Source organism: Doryrhamphus excisus, linkage group LG14 (genome assembly GCF_037039965.1).
Source record: "Doryrhamphus excisus strain RoL-2023G ecotype Guam linkage group LG14, RoL_Dexc_Guam_v1.1, whole genome shotgun sequence".
Taxonomy (NCBI): Eukaryota; Metazoa; Chordata; class Actinopteri; order Syngnathiformes; family Syngnathidae; genus Doryrhamphus; species Doryrhamphus excisus.
This window is the reverse complement of record NC_136370.1, coordinates 16,229,948-16,249,817: the sequence shown is the minus strand read 5'-3', so window position 1 is coordinate 16,249,817 and position 19,870 is coordinate 16,229,948. Positions and strand designations below refer to the sequence as shown.

Below are 19,870 nucleotides of genomic sequence, written 5' to 3'. Positions count from 1 at the left end.
GAGCACCTCAAAGGAACAAACCACTTTGATTGCCCCTTCTGATCCCCCGCTAGCCTTTGTTTATGAGCTAATTAAGCATTGTGGAGGAACTGCGGGAACCTCCAGGCTTCCATCCACCACCACCACCGTGACATTCAAATACTACTGTAGGGCTTTTACAGCACCTTCCATCACTTAAGGACTATCAGGATCGAGCAAGGAATCACTGGTGAAAGCCTGATTGTGTGCGAGGAAACATTTCAGTCCAGAAGGTCAAATCCAGTTCAATCACAGTCCCCGGTGACCATTTCTGGGGGAGTTCAAGTGTGCCCCGGATTCACCTCGCCAACAAAGAGATGAAGACATAAATGCTCAGCGTGGGATGAGAAGAGGCTGAGGGGGTCAGCGGATGGCCAGAAGGAGTAGGAGGGGGGGTCGAGCTTCGCTAGACCAACGTGGCAATGACCGTGTGAAAGCAGTGAACACTGTGGAATGCTCACAAAGAGGGAGGAACATTTGAAACGAAAAATGTACAATTTCTTCTTCTTTGGTTGTGGGACTTGCCCTGGAAACTTGATGCGATACTTCAAAGTCACACTCGTAAAACGCTGGGTGCAAATAAAACCACACATTCAAGTTTGTCCACATAATATACTTTTACACCCTGTTGGATGTCTGAACTTGCAGTGAGAATGCCCTTTTTGCAGCGTCGGCCTCTGATGTTACTTCCTAGCGTCCAGCGTCCACCATGACTCTGAAGCCGGTGATCCAAGCAGGAGTTCACCAAGGACGCACGCACAGGTGTGCCTGCTGAGCTTGCCTCCTTTTCATGGGACGTTTGATTAAAAGAAAGTATTCCTGTGTTGCAAAAACATGTTCAAAGGCATTCCTGCCATGGTTGTGTTGGACGCATTCATTTGGAGCAGTAAATAACTCAGCTCATTTAGATGTTTACCAGCAAAGTCAGCAGAAGTGGAGTCACCTTAAACGCACGCTAGACTGAATTGCATTTTTATTTTATGTATTTAAAAAAAAACAGTGCACACTAAGGCTGTAAACAGAGGAATTTTTAAACATGTATTAGCATTAGGCCACTGTTTCCTAACTCAGTATAATTTTTTATTTTTGCATGTTCCCCCTGGGATTCCTCCCACATTCCAAAAACAGGTTACTTGGCAGGTTGTGGTGAGTTTGAGGCTCGCGATGTGATCATCCATCAGGCAGCAGCTAAAAAGCGCCGCCTCAGTTCGGATTTTGGAGCATGCAGACACTAAGTAAAACTTTTAGTGCAGGAGGAACTTTTGTTGTGTGCGGGTCTGCGACGGGTTACGAATTATGACGTATAGCGTGTGTTAGTCTCGGCACTTCTGCAGTTCGGCTGTCCAATGAGGACCGGAACTAGTATCAGCCGAATTCCTTCATAGATTATCGGGATTGTATCAGCATCCCGAGCTAAAATAGCTTTCAAGTGACGTAGAGCACCTCCTGCTATTAGTACATTGACTAATGCCAATAATGTCATCTGATAAGTCAACAAAGATACACATTTGTACAAGTCCACACTATACCACGCTTCTTCTCAAGATCAGACTAAGAGTCGGCCATGGCTCAGTTGGAGAGCCACGGCGTAAGCGTGCGCGTTCCCACAACAAGCGCTTTTATTGGCAATGCCATAGTAATAGCGAGCCGCAAACGCAGAGCCTGCAGAGGCAGATTGGGGCTCATAAACAGAGAGGTTTTAAGTTTAAGTGCCTGACACACACGAAGGAGATAAAGCGGCACGCAGCTCTTCAGCAGCAGCGGAGAGTGACATCATAAAAGTAGAGCATCAAAAACAAGATGGGAAGCATAAAGGACAGATCTATTAATGGGAGTAAGTTCAACGGAAGGTTTACTGTACAAGCGTCGGCTGGGAGGGACGGCCATCCTAGGGTGGCATCAATTCCCAAAGAAACCATTGGGTTTAATGTGAATGTGAATCTGTAATTAGTTAATCCTCTCAAGCAGCTGCCATAGTACGGTGTAATCTCAGTTTCCGCAGGGTTCTATTTTTGATGAAAATGATTGCCACAAATATGCCTGGGTTTTTGTACACTGTCATCGTACAGCCAAACAATGCCCAAAGCGTCCACTTGTCGGTGACTCAGTCTCCGTGAAGAATACATGATGGTTCTTTTAGAGCTGGGACACTTAAGGCGTATTCTGGTCAAGGAATCCTTTCATCACTTTGTTCATAGAGTGCACACTGAACGATGAATAAATAACTCAGTGTCTGTCTCCTTTCTAACTCGATGTACCGATGGCCCTGGGCAAGTTAAAGTTAAGTTATTTTTTTAAGCGGTTCTTGTTGGGTGTTGGTAAAAAAACACGGACTGCGTAATACCGGTGGTAATTTGCAAACCAATCCTTGCTAATCTTGAAACGGACCAATCAGAATCGTTTATTTAGACCGCGGTCCGAAGTCCACAGTCCGCGTTTTACCCACACCCGTTCTTGTTCGCGATCAGCGAGGGTTTGACTACGAAAACATCTATCAGGGCTCGACAATAACGATGTACCGATGGCCCGGGGCAAGTTAAAACAAAATTGGGGCAAGTAAATCCAATCAGTGATATTCCCGTCGGTCAAGTGCACTTTGGCTTTTGATGATGGTTCTTGTTGAGTATTGGTAAAAAAAACACGGACTGCGTAATTCCGGTGGTAATTTGCAAACCAATCCTTGCAAATCTTGAAATGGACCAATCAGAATCGTTCATTTAGACCGCGGTCCACAGTCCGCGTTTTACCCACATCCGATCAACCAATCAGCGATTGTTTGACTACGAAAACATCTATCATGGCGTCCCTGCCAACATGGTCTAATTCTTCAACAACTTCTGAAGGAAAAAACAGCAAAAAGTGATGAAACAGTACCTCCTAAACGAGTATTTTATTAGCGGCACAGGTGAGTGAATCACATTGCTGTGACAATTTGAAGTGGTCACAATGAAACACCAGTGATTAGATCCAATACCAAGTGCTGATTTTGCACAAGCTACAAAATCTAGCGCGTCCATTTCTCTGTGTATTTTTCTCACCTTTGCTTCACAAATTATTGTTTGTCCGTTGAGCATTTTTTTCTGGCTTAAAAACACTTTACTAGTACACAAATGTGTCTATTCAATAATGTTTCATTGTGGTGCACAACTTATAAATATTAGTGCTTACTACGACTACCATGTGTAAGGTAGTATGGCATGCCATGTTAACATACATATCCACTATTTTTCAGATATTCCTCCAAATACAATGCGTCAGTACTATTATCTGATGAATTATCAGCATATATTGATATATGATATCATTATGGCAGTCTTTTAATTTTACATGGGGCAAGTTCGGGCAAGTAGTTCTCACCTTAAGGATTCCCCAAGGACAAGTAATATTTGTTTTAAATGTAAAGCCCTGAAGTGCGCTGCAAATTTGAGTCCAGTGGCAGTAGGACCATGAGGTTCAGGAAGACACTGCTTTTATAACCTGATTGACTTTCTTTGCGGGAAATCAGTAATAAAAATCCATACAAGATGAGGGTGACCTTTTCGGCACTCTGCTGATGGAGAAATTCACTGTTTAGTGCCAGAATAAAAGCAACTTTGCTGTCATTTTGTGGAACGCATTGCTGTTTCCTCTCAAATGTCAGCAGGCAAATTGCAAAGCAATTGCAAAATCAAATCATTGAAGTGGTAAAATAAAGCAGCACAAGGGAGTGTACACTATGCGCCCTCTGTATGCAGAATGCGTACCAGCTTTGCAAAGAATGCGTTTCTGGACAGTAACCTCTACCAAGGAGGTTGTCTTCAGCATAGGTTGGTTTGTTTTCAACTTTGTGACTACAGATCCAGACTACACCAGATTATTATTACACTCTTAACAGTGCCTGAAGCCATTATCCCCTAAAGATAAGCATACAGGAACACACACAATTCACCTTCTCCATCACATTCCCCATTTAGCAGACCACCATTGGTGTGCCAGGATAAGGATATAACACTGACTGCAATAATGCAATCATAAATTGGTAGGCAGTTAAGTTGAGAAAGATGGATGACATCTGAGGGGATGGAGAGAGAACGTGCTTCGTCTCTTTCTCTTTCCTGTGGTACTTACACGCTCGTTCGCACGCCATCAATACGCACACTCATCCTCACTCACGGAGCTGGATGCTCAAGCATGAAATGAACATGAGCGGTGTGAACTTTGACTGGCATTTTCACACAGCGGCAGGATTTATGGAGCACTATATAGGTAGCTGAATGAGCCACTGAAGAAGAAGAATAGCCTCACCGGTGTAGCTCGGAAACACAGCGAGGGGCCAGTCAACCCAAACCAAGCATCACAGCTGTCAAGCTATCACAACACAAACACAAACATGCACGGACACACCGAAGTGTTTGATGTCTTCATCAGTGGCCAATTTACCACTCAATTAACATCACACTTTAAGTAATGACAGAAAGAATTAAATCATGATGTTGGTGATGTTCAGTCATCCACATGGAGGCAGCACCTAATACCAACCCAGAAGTTGCCAACTCATGCCGTCTGGGAATACTGAGGGGTCCAAAGGGAATGGATAGTATGATAGATGGATGAATGGGGTCAGATATTCCCCCTCAGGAATTGAAAACAATGGAACATCCCCATGAGCAACACAATTTCAATGTTGTGTGGAGATTGCATGTTCTCTCTTTACTGTTTACTCCAGGGGTCTCAAACTGTATTTACCTGGGGGCCACCAGAGCTAGGTTCTGGGTGAAACCGGGCCGCATCAGGTTTTCAAAAAAAACCCCAAAACACATTTATTAAAAACTGGAAAAAAAAATCAATAAAAAAACTATCTTCAATGCTTTTGCTTCTACTATACCCTACACTTTTTCAGTACTTTGGTTCCGGTTTTCCACACCAAAATCTTAATTTTTATTTTTCTATACACAAAATAAGATAAAAAATAAACAAATTAAGAATAAAGACAATAAATCAATCAATCAGTAATAAATAAGTAAAATAATAATAAAACAGCAAATAAGAAAAACATAAGAAACCACATACAGTTGGTAGAGAAATTATTTTTTTCAGATTCAAATGTACAGTATTAACAGTTATTTAACCTTTAACATGAACATTAATGAAACGTAATAATTTGACCCAATTAGCAAGTTAGCATCGTACTCAGTTCCATCTGGGAGCAGCGTCGTAACTTTAACAACATGTTTGATGAGATGCTTTATCTTGGACGTGTATTTTCTGTTTTATTCCAAATCATTTCCTGCATTTATTTGTACCACAGCGTCATAAGCCTTTAGCTTCATTGCTAATCCAAAGCAAAACAGGGTGGGGTAACAGAGTAGGGTAACAGTATGGGTGTGGGCAAAATCATGTTAATTGCGTCCAGTGTGCACACAGCTTTAAGCTGTCATTTCAACATTAAACTTTGGTATCAAGGTGGGGGCCGCGAGTTTGAGACCCCTAGTTTACTCCAATACTCCTTCATCCGGCAGTCCAAAAACATGCATGTTGAATATTGTTTAATTGTTTATATGTGTCCTGTGATTGGCTGGAGACCACCACTCACAGGCTCTAGCTCAGCCATGCCCCAAATGAGGACAAGCAATACAGAACATGTATGGCAAAATTAAGTAAAGCCGTATATATGAATTCAGGACTAAAACTAAATAAAACGACTACATTTGACATCAATTTAATATTAGTCACTTGTGTTTCTATGCCGGTGTTGTACTGACCGGAATAATGCTATCCAGAGGATGTTTGCGTGATTGCAGCTCAACTTATTGACAATTATTGAAAACTGACACTTGCTGCAATAAGACACAGAAAATTGATTCAATCACAATAGACTTTATAATCGATAAATTGATTGCTATTCCCATATCTACTTGGCTGAGTGCAAATAAATGTTGGAGTAGGTTTTACAACCAGTTAAACTAGTTTCTATTTTGATGCCATCCAAAGTGATGGAAGTCCATTTACATCTTCTTCCAAAGGCAAAGCTACTTGAGGCACTGTGCTCCCCGATGCATTTTACTTGCCATGAAGGAGGTTGCCACGCCCGGGCAGCCCAGTTTGCTGTCCGCATATCCATCTTGGCAGGGTTACACAACACTGGCGTTGTCTTTCAACGCTTTGCTATGAGCAGAGAGATTTGTTTGCGACCACAAGATCTGCTGTCAATGGAAGTACGTTTTATGGCGCCAACAAGAGATTACCTCCAGCACTGAGCTCCTTCATGGTATGTGTACCTAACCTAGCGCCGTGAAAATTTATCACGACAACTCTGTTTCTCCAATACTCTGAATCAGACTCAAGACTGTCTTCTTACATTGTGCATGTCTCCTTGACTTATGGAGCTAAGCACAAGAAGCCCAGTCACAAAAAAACACACACACACACACACACAGAGAGCCTGGCCCTACATTAACAAGTCAACCTGATTAATTCACTTCTTGTTGCACTCCTTGTTGTATTTTTGTCCTGTGCTCGTTGACATTTCTGCTTTTGTTGCCCTGCTCACATGCGGGTGCTGCAACACATCACCCTGTCAGGCTGGACCACGGCACTATTGTTTGGTTCAAGTCTGGTTCTTTGTTGCACATGATCCCGCACCCAACACCAGCAAACACGAGCTCTATTATGCAGGGCAATCCTTCCTGAAGCACCTTCGCAATGAGAAATAGCTCAAAAACATGTTGTCACAATGTCCATATCGCACTTCTTTGAGTCAAGCTGGAAAAACACATGTACTCTGATTTAATTGGTTCTCAAATGTCCACTTAAGCCATGATCTCAGAGGTGTCAAACTCAATCGCACAGAGGGCCAAAAACTCTAAGCCGAATTTAGGTCACGGGCAGAACTAAATTTAGTAGTCCAATTTCTACTTTCCTATAGTCTCTGAGGCCATGAATGTATCCTGACTGCTGATTTGGATGAGAGTGGAAAAGAGAGTGGGAGAAATGCATGTATACCGTATTTTCTGGACTATAAGTCGCTACGGTGTATAAGTCGCACAAGGCCAAAAATGCATAAAAACATACATAAGTCACACTGGAGTATAAGTCGCATTTTTGCGGGTAATTTATTTTACAAACTACTTGACGAAAACAGACATTACGTCCTCTTGGAAGGCAAGATCTAACAATAAAAGAATAGAAAACAGGCTGAATAGGTGTAAGATATGCTAACACAATGGTTATTCAGCTACACGAAAAATAAATACGAACAGAAAAGGTGTCCAGTTTATGTAACATAAACAGTTTTTTTCATTTATAAGTCGCTCTGGAGTATAAGTTGCAGGAACAGCCAACCTATGAAAAAAAGTGCGACTTATAGACCAGAAAATACAGTAACTGTGCTTGTTTGTTCATCCTCTCAAAGCGACACATTTTATATCAACACAAATACATCACAATCCGCGGAAATACTTTCTTAAACACCAAAAACCATCCAGAACTTGGCTCACGGGGGTCAAGTGAGGGGAAAGTCACCGTTGATGCACAATGCTGCTAATTGGGATGTCGTACAACTTCATGTCAAAAGATTTCAAACTATTTGTTTAGGTTTTAAATGGAAAATTCTGTACTTTTTTCCTGAGGCTGAGATTTGAAATCTTTGTCTGAGAAGCTCAGACTGTCAACCAAGTGTGAAGTTCCATGGCCGCCTGGTTGCTTGGCGCCTTCCCAGCTCATTATACAGGTAATGATACAGCTGTTCGTTCCCAAGTCACACACTTTGATTGAATGTTTTTGCTGAATAGTTGTTATTAAGCATAATAGACTGGCTTTACATGTTTGTCTTCTGGGAATAAGAAGTGATGCAGCCTTTACCACGAGGGAAGGCAACAGACCAAATTGGCTAAAATAGATCAGCTCACCTGAACACATATCTGAGGGAACATCTGAAGTCCCCGAAGACACAAAGTAGGCATGCAGCCAGAGCATCCGAGTGCCAGATGGTCAGAAGAGCACTGCCTCCACACATGAAATGGTAATTTCTTAGCCTCCTCCAACTTATTATTTTTGCACCTCTTTATGAGAAGCGATGTGCATCGACCTCAGCGCTGCTCACCATCCAGAACCCTTCTCCGACTCAAAACTCAATTGAGTCTACCAAAATGAAAAGCAAGGGGAAGATGGTCTTTAGTTGTGACTAGAGCTTCGTTCATTTTCTACTGCTTTTTCCTCACGAGGGTCGCGGGGGTGCTGGAGCCTATCCAAGCTGTCTGTGTCTCTCTGGGCGAGAGGCGGGGTACGCCCTGAACTGGGCACCATGTAGACAAACAACCATTCACACTCACATTCATACCTACGGACAATTTGGAGTCTCCAATTAACCTAGCATGTTTTTGGAATGCGGGAGGAAACCGGAGAACATGCAAACGCCACACAGAGATGGCAGAGGGTGGAATTGAACCCCGGTCTCCTAGCTGTAAGGTCTGCTAACCACTCGACCGTCGTGCCGTGACTAGAGTTGTCCCTCCTAAAAGGTACTACAGTACTTTTCGACTCTCGACCTGTACAGTACATCAGTTACTGTGGAGTCCCGTATGGGCTGCATTAGTGTAGATCAGGGGTGGGCAAACTACGGCCCGGGGGCCACATGCGGCCCACCAACGTTTGAATCCGGCCCGCCAGTTGCCAGTTGAAGTTTTCTTTTATTAAGAAACCAGCATGGCAACAAAATGTAGTATTTTCTACATATATAATAGTGTTGCCTGAAGAATTATTTAATCTCTTCATGTTGCACTTCCCATGAAGCCAGGGGTCGGCAAACTACGGCCCGGGGGCCACATGCGGCACACCACTCATTTGAATCTGGCCCGCCAGTTGCTTTCTAAGTAACTTTTAACGTACAAACTGGCAACATGACTTCCAAGTCGGATGTCTTATTTAGTAAAAAAAAAAACAACAAAACTGTAAAATTTAATTTAAATAATTAAATTAAATTAAAATTTAATAAAAAATTAAAAGTAAAATATTTTTTTAAATTAAATTAAATTAAAATTTAATTTAAAATTAAAAGTAAAATAAAACTTTATTAAATTAAATTAAAATTACATTTTAATAATTTGATGTAGTCTGATGTTTAGAGTGCTCCTGAAAAAAGGGACATTAGAACATACTGCTGATAGTAGAACACTTTTACAGATAAAAAATTAGACAAATAATAAACATAAAATAGTGTGTGCGTGTTAAATATATGTTCTGGCCCGCCGGACAATTTTGTTAACTCAATGCGGCCCACGAGTCAAAATATTTGCCCACCCCTGGTGTAGATAGTACCTGAAGGAGAAAATGAGAAAATGTAAGTTATTTGACTTCCCAGGAGAAGTGTCGCCACCCGCTTTACTCCATAAGAAGAGCACTCACTCCACCGAGCCTTTAATTTCACGCTATTCTACCATCATAGTGCACTTAGCAAAACCCACTATTTGACATTTTTAATGCTACGTTACATTCGGATTCCTTGCAATACCAACAAGACCTTCTGCACAAAAACTAGCATACGATAGATACATTTTGAACACAACAAATTATTGTCCACTACCGATAAATACTAAAGTCCAAAAGCCATCATCAGCCAGTACCAAAAAAAAAAAAAGATGAAAATGTGTCTGGCAGCTGCACAAATCCTAAACAAAAGAAGCTTGAGTGCCGTGCTAAAGTGGCAGTGAGCAGCTGCCGGGGTTCCCAAATACAACACAGCAGAGTATAGTGGAGAACCATGAATGATGTCTGAGGTCTGCACACCATTTGACACCATATTATCACTCCGTGCTCGCACACAGACACATGCCATAAAGCACAAGTCACATGCTGACCACATATGATGCGAGAAGGTGTCTCTCATCTCCTCCTGGAGTGCACACACACACACACACACACTACACACACATACACACTACATCCAGAGCCATGGAGGTGAAGATGCTTAGAGTTGAATCAGATTGTATGGCCATATTCTGTTTTAACTCTGCTCAAGTTTCACCACCGGAGGCGTTTTCCAAACTTTATTTTTCTATCCCCTCCTCTCCAAAAAAGGCTGCCAGTCACTCATCTGTGTGGTTTGACAACCTGACGGTATACACCTGTACCAGACCCTGAGAACTGACACAAAGGCCAGAGACTGATGCACAGAACTTCAAGTCACCTGAGAGGTAAATCTCAATCATCACAATACTGCCTTGTAAACACTTGGACACATATCAACAATGGACGGTAGAGCCTGCTTTTTGTGGGGCTATGATCCGAAAATTTTTAAAATGTACATATGTTGCAATTATTAGAGCTCTCTTCAATTACCATTGTTTACTCGTGACACGATCCAAGTTCTAAATATGCGTCAAACACATATAAAATGTATAGGTACCCACTATTGAATGACAATGAACAATCATCAAAAAACGGATGCAATCTGCCCTTAGCCTGGTTATAAGGCTAGCGCTAGAGGCTAGCATAGCAGGCTAAAGAAGGCCTGTTGTAACGATTTACAATAATGTATTAACTTATGTTAATCTTTCTGCACATTTGTAGTCATGACAGCAAAGCCAAACAAACTTTTGTATCACTTTTTCAGAGGAAAAAAGTTTTAAGTTTGGAGTTTCGGCCTTAGCAACCAAGCACTGTTGCGTGACAATTATTCAAATCTGTATGTGGGAACACAAGTTCTGATAAGGAAATTACTTGAAGTCGGAGTTGAACTTTCTGCACAGCGGTGTTGATGTTGCATGCCAAAACAAGGGTGTGCAATGCTATGGAGTGAGGTTGATTCCTTTAGTCCTTCACAGGAAATATGTCAACTGCTTTGGTAGCCATAAATGAATTCACTAACTGTAACTGGATGGAGGGTCAAGCAGGAACAAAAACTTGAACCGAGTGAACACAAATGAGTCTCCTGTGAGTCATTTTGCCTTCCGATATTTTATGAATTCAGCATGAAAAGCAGGCAAAAGGTCCAGTGGTTTATTAACTCTAGCAGTCATACTCAAAACGCGTCCATAATAAATTTGGACACATTGTGAATACATCAGTAGTGCTTGGCTTTTGGTATTAGCTGTTTGCTATACCCAACTAATAGTCTAATTACATTGGGGTTCCTGTGTGTCATCTCCACCTAAGGCACATTTGTAAGACCTATAAGAGCCAGAGCAGAATGTTCTGTGTTAATGAATCAGTGTGCTGGTGGAGTTGGCAGCTTCAACAGTACATTGATATTCATGAAGCTCAGTATATGAGAGGGTGTTAAACACTGCTGACTCCCATCATTGACCACCAAACTCTTGTGTAGCGAAACCCTTACATTAGAAACGTCGACTGACATAGGGTCTCTTGTTGAGGTTGGCAAGTATAACTCAAAGACAACTAACGTTAGTGGTGGGAAAAACCGTTCATTTGAGTGAACCGGTTCGTTCGGTAAAAAGATCCGTTCATTTCGGTCATTTCGGTCAATTGGTCGTTAGCCTGAGACCTCCCTCTGTGCATAGACCTGGTCAACCGTGTCGAGTCAGTCGGTTCACTCATGTTCAAGTTCGTTGTTTCGGTCATGAATGAACAGCAAACGAGTGTCGGTCAATCTCTCGGTTTCGGTCTTTCAGTCAGCTAACCCCACCCACTCACAGAGCGAGGCGTGACGATAGGATAACAGTGAACTGACTCTACAGCCAATCAAAAAAACCATTTGCAACTGAACGAACTGAATGGGTATTTTAGGGGCGGTGACTTCGTTCATTCCGTTCACAAAACTAGTTCTTTTGACTCACAGAGCGAGGCGCAATGATAGGATGAGACAGGCAAGCACGCAGATAGTCCCGCCCTGCAAAAAGAAACGGTGAACTGACTCTCCAGCCAATCAAAAAAAGCATTTGCAACTGAACAGACAGAACGGGTATTTTAGGGCCGGTGACCTTGTTCATTCCGTTCACAAAACTAGTTCTTTTGACCCCGTTCGTTCATGAATGACACACCACTAACTAACATGGTGAAAACTACATCACCACCAAGAACCACCAGATACAGATTGTACTACAAACAGGCTTCTTTCTTCCACATTTCATTAAACCCATTTAACATTTTAGCCTCGGCCAACTGTCTTTTAAAACAGGATATCGAGTGACAGCCTCAGTCAGAGCTGTGATGCAGGAGATGGATCTGTTCTAGAGCCGTTCTAGCTTGGCCACAGGCAGACTGGTCACAATGGCTCCCAGCAAACTTGGCTGCATACAAACCTAATCACCTATTGTGGTCATTGACACCCTGCAGTGTTTATTGCATGAGCTGGCTGATGTCACAGCCACACACAAAAACAGAAGAACCAAAAAAAAAAAAAAAAAGGAGATTCAGCATGAGGATTTAAGCCAGCCACACGGTCATGTCTGTAGAGTCTGTGATTACTTCAAGGCGCTAATTTGCTACTTTGAAGTTGCGATTTTTTTTTTTTTTTACAGTATACGGTCTTCTTTCTTTCTGTAATTCCCGGCCACCGTGTCCTGCCACAATAAGCTAAGGCTACAATTACTGAATACGCTCCCCTCTATTGAAATAATGCCCATAGGTTTTAATTATGTAAATAAAAGTGGATGAATTTCTGTTTGATCAAGTCTGCGGGCATGTTCCTGCATGTTGTTTTAATTATCTGCCGTTTTGTTTAGTCTTAAAAAACAATTGAAAAAAAATCCTAGAAACTTCAAATGAACATTGTATTAAATGATAGCCCGTTTGCCCTCGCTCACAACCACGAGAATGTGGATTCAACTCCCTACAGTAGATGCCAACCAACACCCGTAAGTCAATACCTTTCTGTTGTTAAATAAAACCTACAAAAATGAGATAATTTCATACATATTTTATGACAAACAAAACAGTCAGAATTTTTTTCTCATTCTAGTCAAGTGTGCGAATAATAATAAAACTTGTCGGTAACACTGACTACTGTCTTTCCAGTATTTCTATACACAGCTCATACATACCTCTGATGTTATAGGAATTCAAATATTCCAAATATTCCACTAAAGTCACACAATTCAGTGGTGAAAACGCTAGCTTGCAAGACTTGCTTGGTGAGCATCGAAAAAGTCTTTTTATGAGTGGGTTCATTGGGACGCTTCAACGGAATGTAACATGTCGGACCATAGAATATGGTATAAAGTGAAAATAAGAAATAATAACAGAAAGTGTGCTGCGTGCTATATGTGAAAAGACTCACTTCGCCAAAGTAGTCTACCTCTGTAAGTTAAGGATTTATCGCTAGCATTATAATGTTATATTGGAGTAGATTACCGGTCATACAGGTCAAGGTATCCCACATGAATTTGTTCTTGTTTTGAAAATGTTTCACTTTTAATCCAAAAGGCTTCTTCAGTTCTGAGTTGAGCCCCCGGCCCCCCCGTGAATTTGGGAAACAATTTGGAAGCAATCATCCACAACCGGGTCCACAACAGGTGAGCAGCACAGGCCCATAAAGACAATGGCTTCATTATGTATTGACGGAGACAGGACCATGTCATGACCCGACTCTACTAAAAGTAAAGCAACCTGCCTTTACCGTTTGCCAACCTGGAATTAAGCCCCAATTTAGCTATCAACAAGTGCAAAATAGTGATCTTCTGGCAGACAGAGCACCTGGTGAAGGCCACAAAGCACTGTTGAAGGGTCCCCGCACTAAAAGAGGCGGTCACTTCCCACGGGAGATAACAGCACTCAAGGGGAGGCTTAATGTGTTCTTTTTTACCTGATACCTGAATATGGATCTGATACACTCCGAGCAAAGACCACACATACAGATCTCTGGAACTGCTGCTTGTCCCTTGTATACCTGCTCCCGTATAACCATCAACGGCAATGGGATTTTGCGAGGAGAACCTTGAAGAGGTGTAATCCAATCTGCCATTTGAGACTCCCTCGCTAAAACGGGACAACAAAAGACAGGACCAGGCCAGGGGGGCAATCGTAGCCCACCACAACAACAGTGGTCTCGGGGGCCTATATTTAACAGCGGTGGGAACTGCGCGAGCAGCCGTACAGGAACACTTTCAATGCACAGTGAAGGTCGGCTGGGACTCCACTTCCTCCTCAGTCTACAAAGTGAGAGGCTGGCTTAGTTCAATCCCCTCGATTTCCCCCCTTTCCTTTACACCCAACAGCAAAAATAAAAAGATAAGCATTGTTCGGCTAAACAATGGCCCACTTTCAAAGTCTACAAACCCGTCCACAATTTGGCATCCAAGGCCGGTTTTTGATGTAAACTCAACAGCAATAAACAAGATTTCTAGCAGATGGCGAGCTCGTTCCGTGCATGTGTATTTACTACTTGGCAGGTGTTTTTAATGTAAACATGTGGAAATATGAGTCTTAATAACAGGTCAGCGGAGATGAAATATTATTGGCTTGCTGGCAAAGCAGTTTTCTGTCACGTATTCTTTGCGTAGATGTGCAACAGGTGACGCTTGAAAAAGTACATTAAGGTATCTTTAGGGGACACCAGAACAGAATATAAAATGACGATTTCTAAATTTGTTTTAAAATATAATATAATGATTGTGCCCCTTTTTTTTCTCCATGCCCTCCTGCATGCAATGTTAAAGGTTTATGGCTAAACAGTATGGAACCATTAAAAGTTAAGTAATGGCTGTGAAATGATATAGTATATATTATATAAGTTTTTAATGCAATTTCATTACACTGCAACAATATACTACATATGAAAATAGCACCCCCTGAAATGTTATCTTGTACCATTACCGCTTGTCACTGGTACTGTGACTGTACATGTACTGGTACTCAAATATTTAGACTTATTAGTATGCATTGCACCATGATGGAGTGTAAAAAAAAAAAAAGACCTACCTTTAATGAGTTTTGGTCTGCCAACGCCAGCTTCTTCAACTCAGACACTTTCTTCTGACAATTGTGACAAAAGCCCCCCTTCGCCTCCGTCTCTGCCACAGAAACTGATCCGGCGCCCTCAGGAGGGGGGCGGCTGCTGCAACGAGCGTCCTCCGCAGAGAGGAGTCTCTTCCTGGGGGTGGCAGGAGACCCTCCAGTCGGACATCCCTCCACCTTCAGCGGAAAAACAAGAGAGTTTCACCTGTCAGGGTATGTAATTTATGCAGATGAGGTTGAATCCTGACGACATTAAACCATGCATGTCAAACTTACACTGCTCCCAAGCCCACCTCTGTCTCCCCCGGATGCATTCATCATGCACTACAAGTACACACTTTCACGACTTAAAACAAGCCAAATTAAAGATTGTGACAGAGCCATAGGCAGCTGAGATGAGTGAAGGGTGACCTGTCATCTGCTGACTTAGCCCAGACGATGTTGTCAGGGTGTCCCATGTGAGTTTGCAACCCGGCGGACTTCCAGAGAAAGGAGGCGGTGTTATTGTGATCGGATGGGAAGGGCCAAAGTAAGCCTGTGCAACTTAAAGTCACTCAATGGCAGAAAATAAGTTGTATTTTTCCTTAACTATTATTATGTCTTTAAATATTGACTATTAGGCATGTTATAAATCATCCATCCATGTTTTTATACTCCATTGAGTTGATTTTTACGTCAAAATTTACTTTAACAAATGATGCCTAAATCAAGCCACATTGCACATTTACGCTACTCTGGCGCCATCATCTGGCAGAATACGACATGACATCATTTTTACCCAGGAGCACGGTAGTGGATGGAGGGGGATTTACCGCGGGTAAATATTTAATTGGTAAACTTTCAATATTTCATATGATGACGTCAGCGACGGTGGCCTCCGATAATGCTTAGTGCACTCTGATGACCCCATATCATCACCATATATGGAAATGTTTATATATTTTTTATCAAATAATGTTTTTATATAAATATTCGTAATTTTAAGCGTTTTACAGTAAACACGAACAATAAATGGTGCTAATTAAATGGGGTAAGTTATGCTAGTAGCATTAGCAAAGACGTGATGAAATAGCTAGCACCTGTTTCTAATTAGTCCACGGGAAGTTCAACACACGCTAATGTTTTTTTTTTTTTTTGCTAAACTGTCAAAAAATACCAACCAAATACTTTTTTAAAAAGGCAAAACATAACCTTTTTCTCACCCGTGTTTTTCTCTTTAGCAGGTGACTGGTAAATCCAAAAATGATATCGGAGTCAACGAAGATGGTCCCCAGGTCGATGACGCCAGGGTCCGGCGTGCCACCTCCAGGAGACTCCGGTGAGTTCGGTAAAGCCATGCGGGCTGTAAATTTCGCCTACACGTATTATATTCCACTACAGCATCTTTAGAGCCATCTAAAGAAGAATCTGGTGTTTGTATCCGTCCAAGAAGAAGGGAAAAAAAGTCCACATGCTGTTTTTAATCCTGACATCCAGAAAGCTGGCACATAGTATTCTCTCAGAAGTCCTCACAGTGAAGGCATACAATCCTTTAAAAAAAAAAAATCTCCATCCACTGGGGTTCTTCTTAGGACATGATGTGAGGAAAAACACTCTGCTCCTCTCTGTTCTTCTGCCTCCCCCTCACTCTGCCTTTTTTTACCTCTCTCTCTCCCCCTTTCGCTCTCCCCTTCTTTCTCTCTCCACGATTCGCTGCATGTCAGCTCCCAAAGCCAAGATGTATAACCATGACATTCCAGGCCATAATCGCTAACGACACATCCCTGTGATATTCCCATAATATTCACAAGGAGACTCACAGTATGCACGCAAATGTTCTCATCGGGACTTATTTAATGGCACCATTTCCACTTTAATAGTCCTGCAAAGATGCACTGTATATAAAATATATCCCACTATGCATGTCGAATATATTCTTATGAGAGCTGCTATCAATATTTTCGATTTTCCCCTCATCATTCATATAAAACATAGTCCTAAACTTAAGCTGATTGGATTCGGATTGATTTTAATAAGCACGGCGGGACCTCGGAGTGTAGCTCTCAACAATAAAACTTGAATCTGACCTCTGTTCAACTTTATCACGGCGGAGAAGCCAATAAGGCCTCATGATTGCTGATCAATATTCAATGACTAGCCTTCACTGTAGCATTTCTAACGAGCTAAGCCTTGTTATCACACAGATTGAATGGCGGTTCCTATAGCGATAGCTAGGGTCCAGTGGAACTATTAGACCTTGTCCATTATAATGAGGCTGATATGTGAACAGCAGAATGCATGATCCCAGTAATGAGCTATATGTGCATACAAAACTGTTCAACAGAAGATTATGTTTATTCATTGTGGTTGATGGTAATTCACTCATTTGCCAGAGTAGACAACCGATTGCTTTGGACAACAGTCAATCCCTGGTTGCTGATCCGGGTGTGGTTCCTATCGGTTGTTTCCTTTGCTGTACGGCAACACTGCCTCCGCTTGTGTTACCTAATGTAGCCATCCTGGACGGGGGTTGTCATTCTCTATCATCTCTATCGTCAACAAAGCCTGTCGTGTTGTGGTGTTCATGCGGGTTTCTGATTGTGGATTGTATCTCAAACCGGCCTCCACCATACCCAGTGCCCGGAGACATTGTTGTCTGTGATAGATGTGGCATGATGCTGTTCACTGGACTAACAATGCTGGCCTTTTTTTTTTTTTTTACAGTAGGCCTCCAAAACTAAATTCATTCATTCATTTTCTACCACTATTCCTCACGAGGGTTGCGGGGGTGCTGAAGCCTATCCCAGCTGTCTTTGGGCATTGTCCATAGGTATGAATGTGAGTGTGAATGGTTGTTTGTCTATATGTGCCTTGTGATTGGCCTCCAAAACAAATCCTCAAATTATGCAAACACCCACTGAGTATTTTGCACAGAGACCAACCCATGTGCAATGAACCGTGACAACATGACAACTACTCAAGTACAAAGTCAACAATAAATTCACAAGGTACAATTACAACCCTCCTTTATTTCTACCTCAAAGTTTCTATTGACAGTCAGCATAGTAATCCTACTTTTTTAGATCACTAATTTTTAGAACCTTTTGGATATTTGTCATGAAAAATGATGAAAATGGTCCAATTTCACCCGAGTTCAATTCCACCATTGGCCATCTCTGCGTGGGTTTTCTCCAGGTTCTCCGGTTTCCTCCCACATTCCAAAAACATGCTATGTTAATTGTCGACTCCAAATTGTCCATAGGTATGAATGTGAGTGTGAATGGTTGTTTGTCTTTATGTGCCCTGTGATTGGCTGGCTGGCGACCAGTCTAGGGTGTACCTCGCCTCTCACCTGAAGACAGCTGGGGTAGGCTCCAGCACCCCCGCAGTAGAAAATGAATGAATATTCAGGGTCAAGGATGAGCTGGAGCCTTTACGAGCTGACTTCCTGGACTGGTTGCCAGTCTACACTCACATTCCTACCTATGGACAATTTAGACTCACCGATTAACCTAATATGCATGTTTTTTGGGATATGGGAGGCAACTGGAGTCCCCGCGCAGAGAGGGCCCTCCAAAAAGGCTGAGATTATAACTGAAACCCAACCTACCATACTGTACATATCTCAGAAATGAGGGCATATTCAAACCCAAGACCTTATTGCTGTGAGGCAACAGCATTAACGTTAGTTAACCTTAGCGTAGCATGTTGCAGTTGGGGGTTCCATGTGTTGCTCAAGGGTTCCTCATACTTGTTGATGTGTATCTGCTCTCAAAGCTCTCGGTCCCTATACAGCCATATCTATTAGCTGCTGCTGACGTGAGTGATGTATGTGTAAAACGGTATAATGCAAGTCAAATCAGTGCTACGTATGTCGTTATTTTATTTTATGCGTGCAGCGAGAGAATGTGTCAGAGAGTTTTACGCCGGTCCGAGAGTTTGGACCTCTGTTGTCATTGTAGGTTAAACATGATTACACAAAGATTTACATTCACTCGCAACAATTTTGGCGATCACAGAGGGCTGAATAATTGATATTTTAGGGTGGAATAAATTACAATAGGCAGGAACACCATGCCTCCGGGTGACACCCAGGAGTACACACCTATTTGTGAGGGAGTGGAGGCAGGGCTTGTCACTAGGCCGATAATTACAATCCATAGTAAAGATGATTTACCATGTCCGTCACTCAGCGGAGGGGGTTTGGGTTGGGTCTCCCTTGGCCCGCTGATGAAATTCCACGGAGGGAACCCCCTGGGACTTGTGCTGCTACATCTGCTGCCCTTGTGCACGTACAGGGAAATGGCTAAGGGCATCTCATTAAGGCCTCTTCTATGTCTTAGCCACGCTTGTGAGACCCGTGTGCCTTCTCCTCGCGCATGCACGGACAGGGCTTTGTGCGAAACGTTTAGCAAATATTGATAGTTCTGCTGCATGGCGAGGATCAAAGGGAAAAGGGAAAGGGGTGATGGGTGTGGATGGTGGGCGCACGGTGCTTTCATGAATGATTTATGCAGGATTCTTTGGGAAAAGGGCATTTGGATTTTGTTGTAAGAGTGTCTGATTCAGGTTTCCCACGACATAGACATGGATATAAAGAGCTGTGTGCAGTTTAATAGCGTTTTATTAAAGACACCATTCTACTACCTCCAGCTAGAACTCAATTTTCTACAATAAAATTCAATAAAATTCAGATTGAGCTTAATAAAAGCAGATATCAAATGTCAGTTAATAAAAATCTACTGGGGTTTAATCCAGTTGAAGACGGTTTTCATTGTTCTAAAATTGATTTATGTTCACATTTTTTATAGTCTTGAAACGGTTGCAGAGCTAATGTGAACTAGCCAGAAGGGGGTGCTATTTCACAACTTTGACCTGTTGGTCGACAAGCTAAAAGTCATTTAAAACACCCACAAAAGGTGTTCATCCATATGAATACATATGCTTTGTTTGTGTTTAAATAAAGTATGATACAATATATATA

The 19,870-nt window shown here is 42.1% G+C and overlaps 1 protein-coding gene across 3 annotated transcripts in view; it reads right to left on the bottom strand.

Moving 5' to 3' along the window:
* kif26ab (kinesin family member 26Ab) overlaps nucleotides 1-16,538 on the bottom strand; it is a 76,717-nt gene extending 60,179 nt beyond the window's left edge. For all 3 annotated transcript variants that reach the window (XM_058091270.2, XM_078796318.1, XM_058091272.2), the window contains exons 1-2: nucleotides 16,110-16,538; nucleotides 14,872-15,084 (exon numbers count right to left, since the gene is read on the bottom strand). In XM_058091270.2, coding sequence (XP_057947253.2) covers nucleotides 14,872-15,084; nucleotides 16,110-16,244 — 348 coding nt within the window. In that variant the 5' untranslated portion in view covers nucleotides 16,245-16,538. The remainder of the gene's footprint in view (nucleotides 1-14,871; nucleotides 15,085-16,109) is intronic.
* Between the last annotated feature and the right edge of the window lie 3,332 nt (nucleotides 16,539-19,870).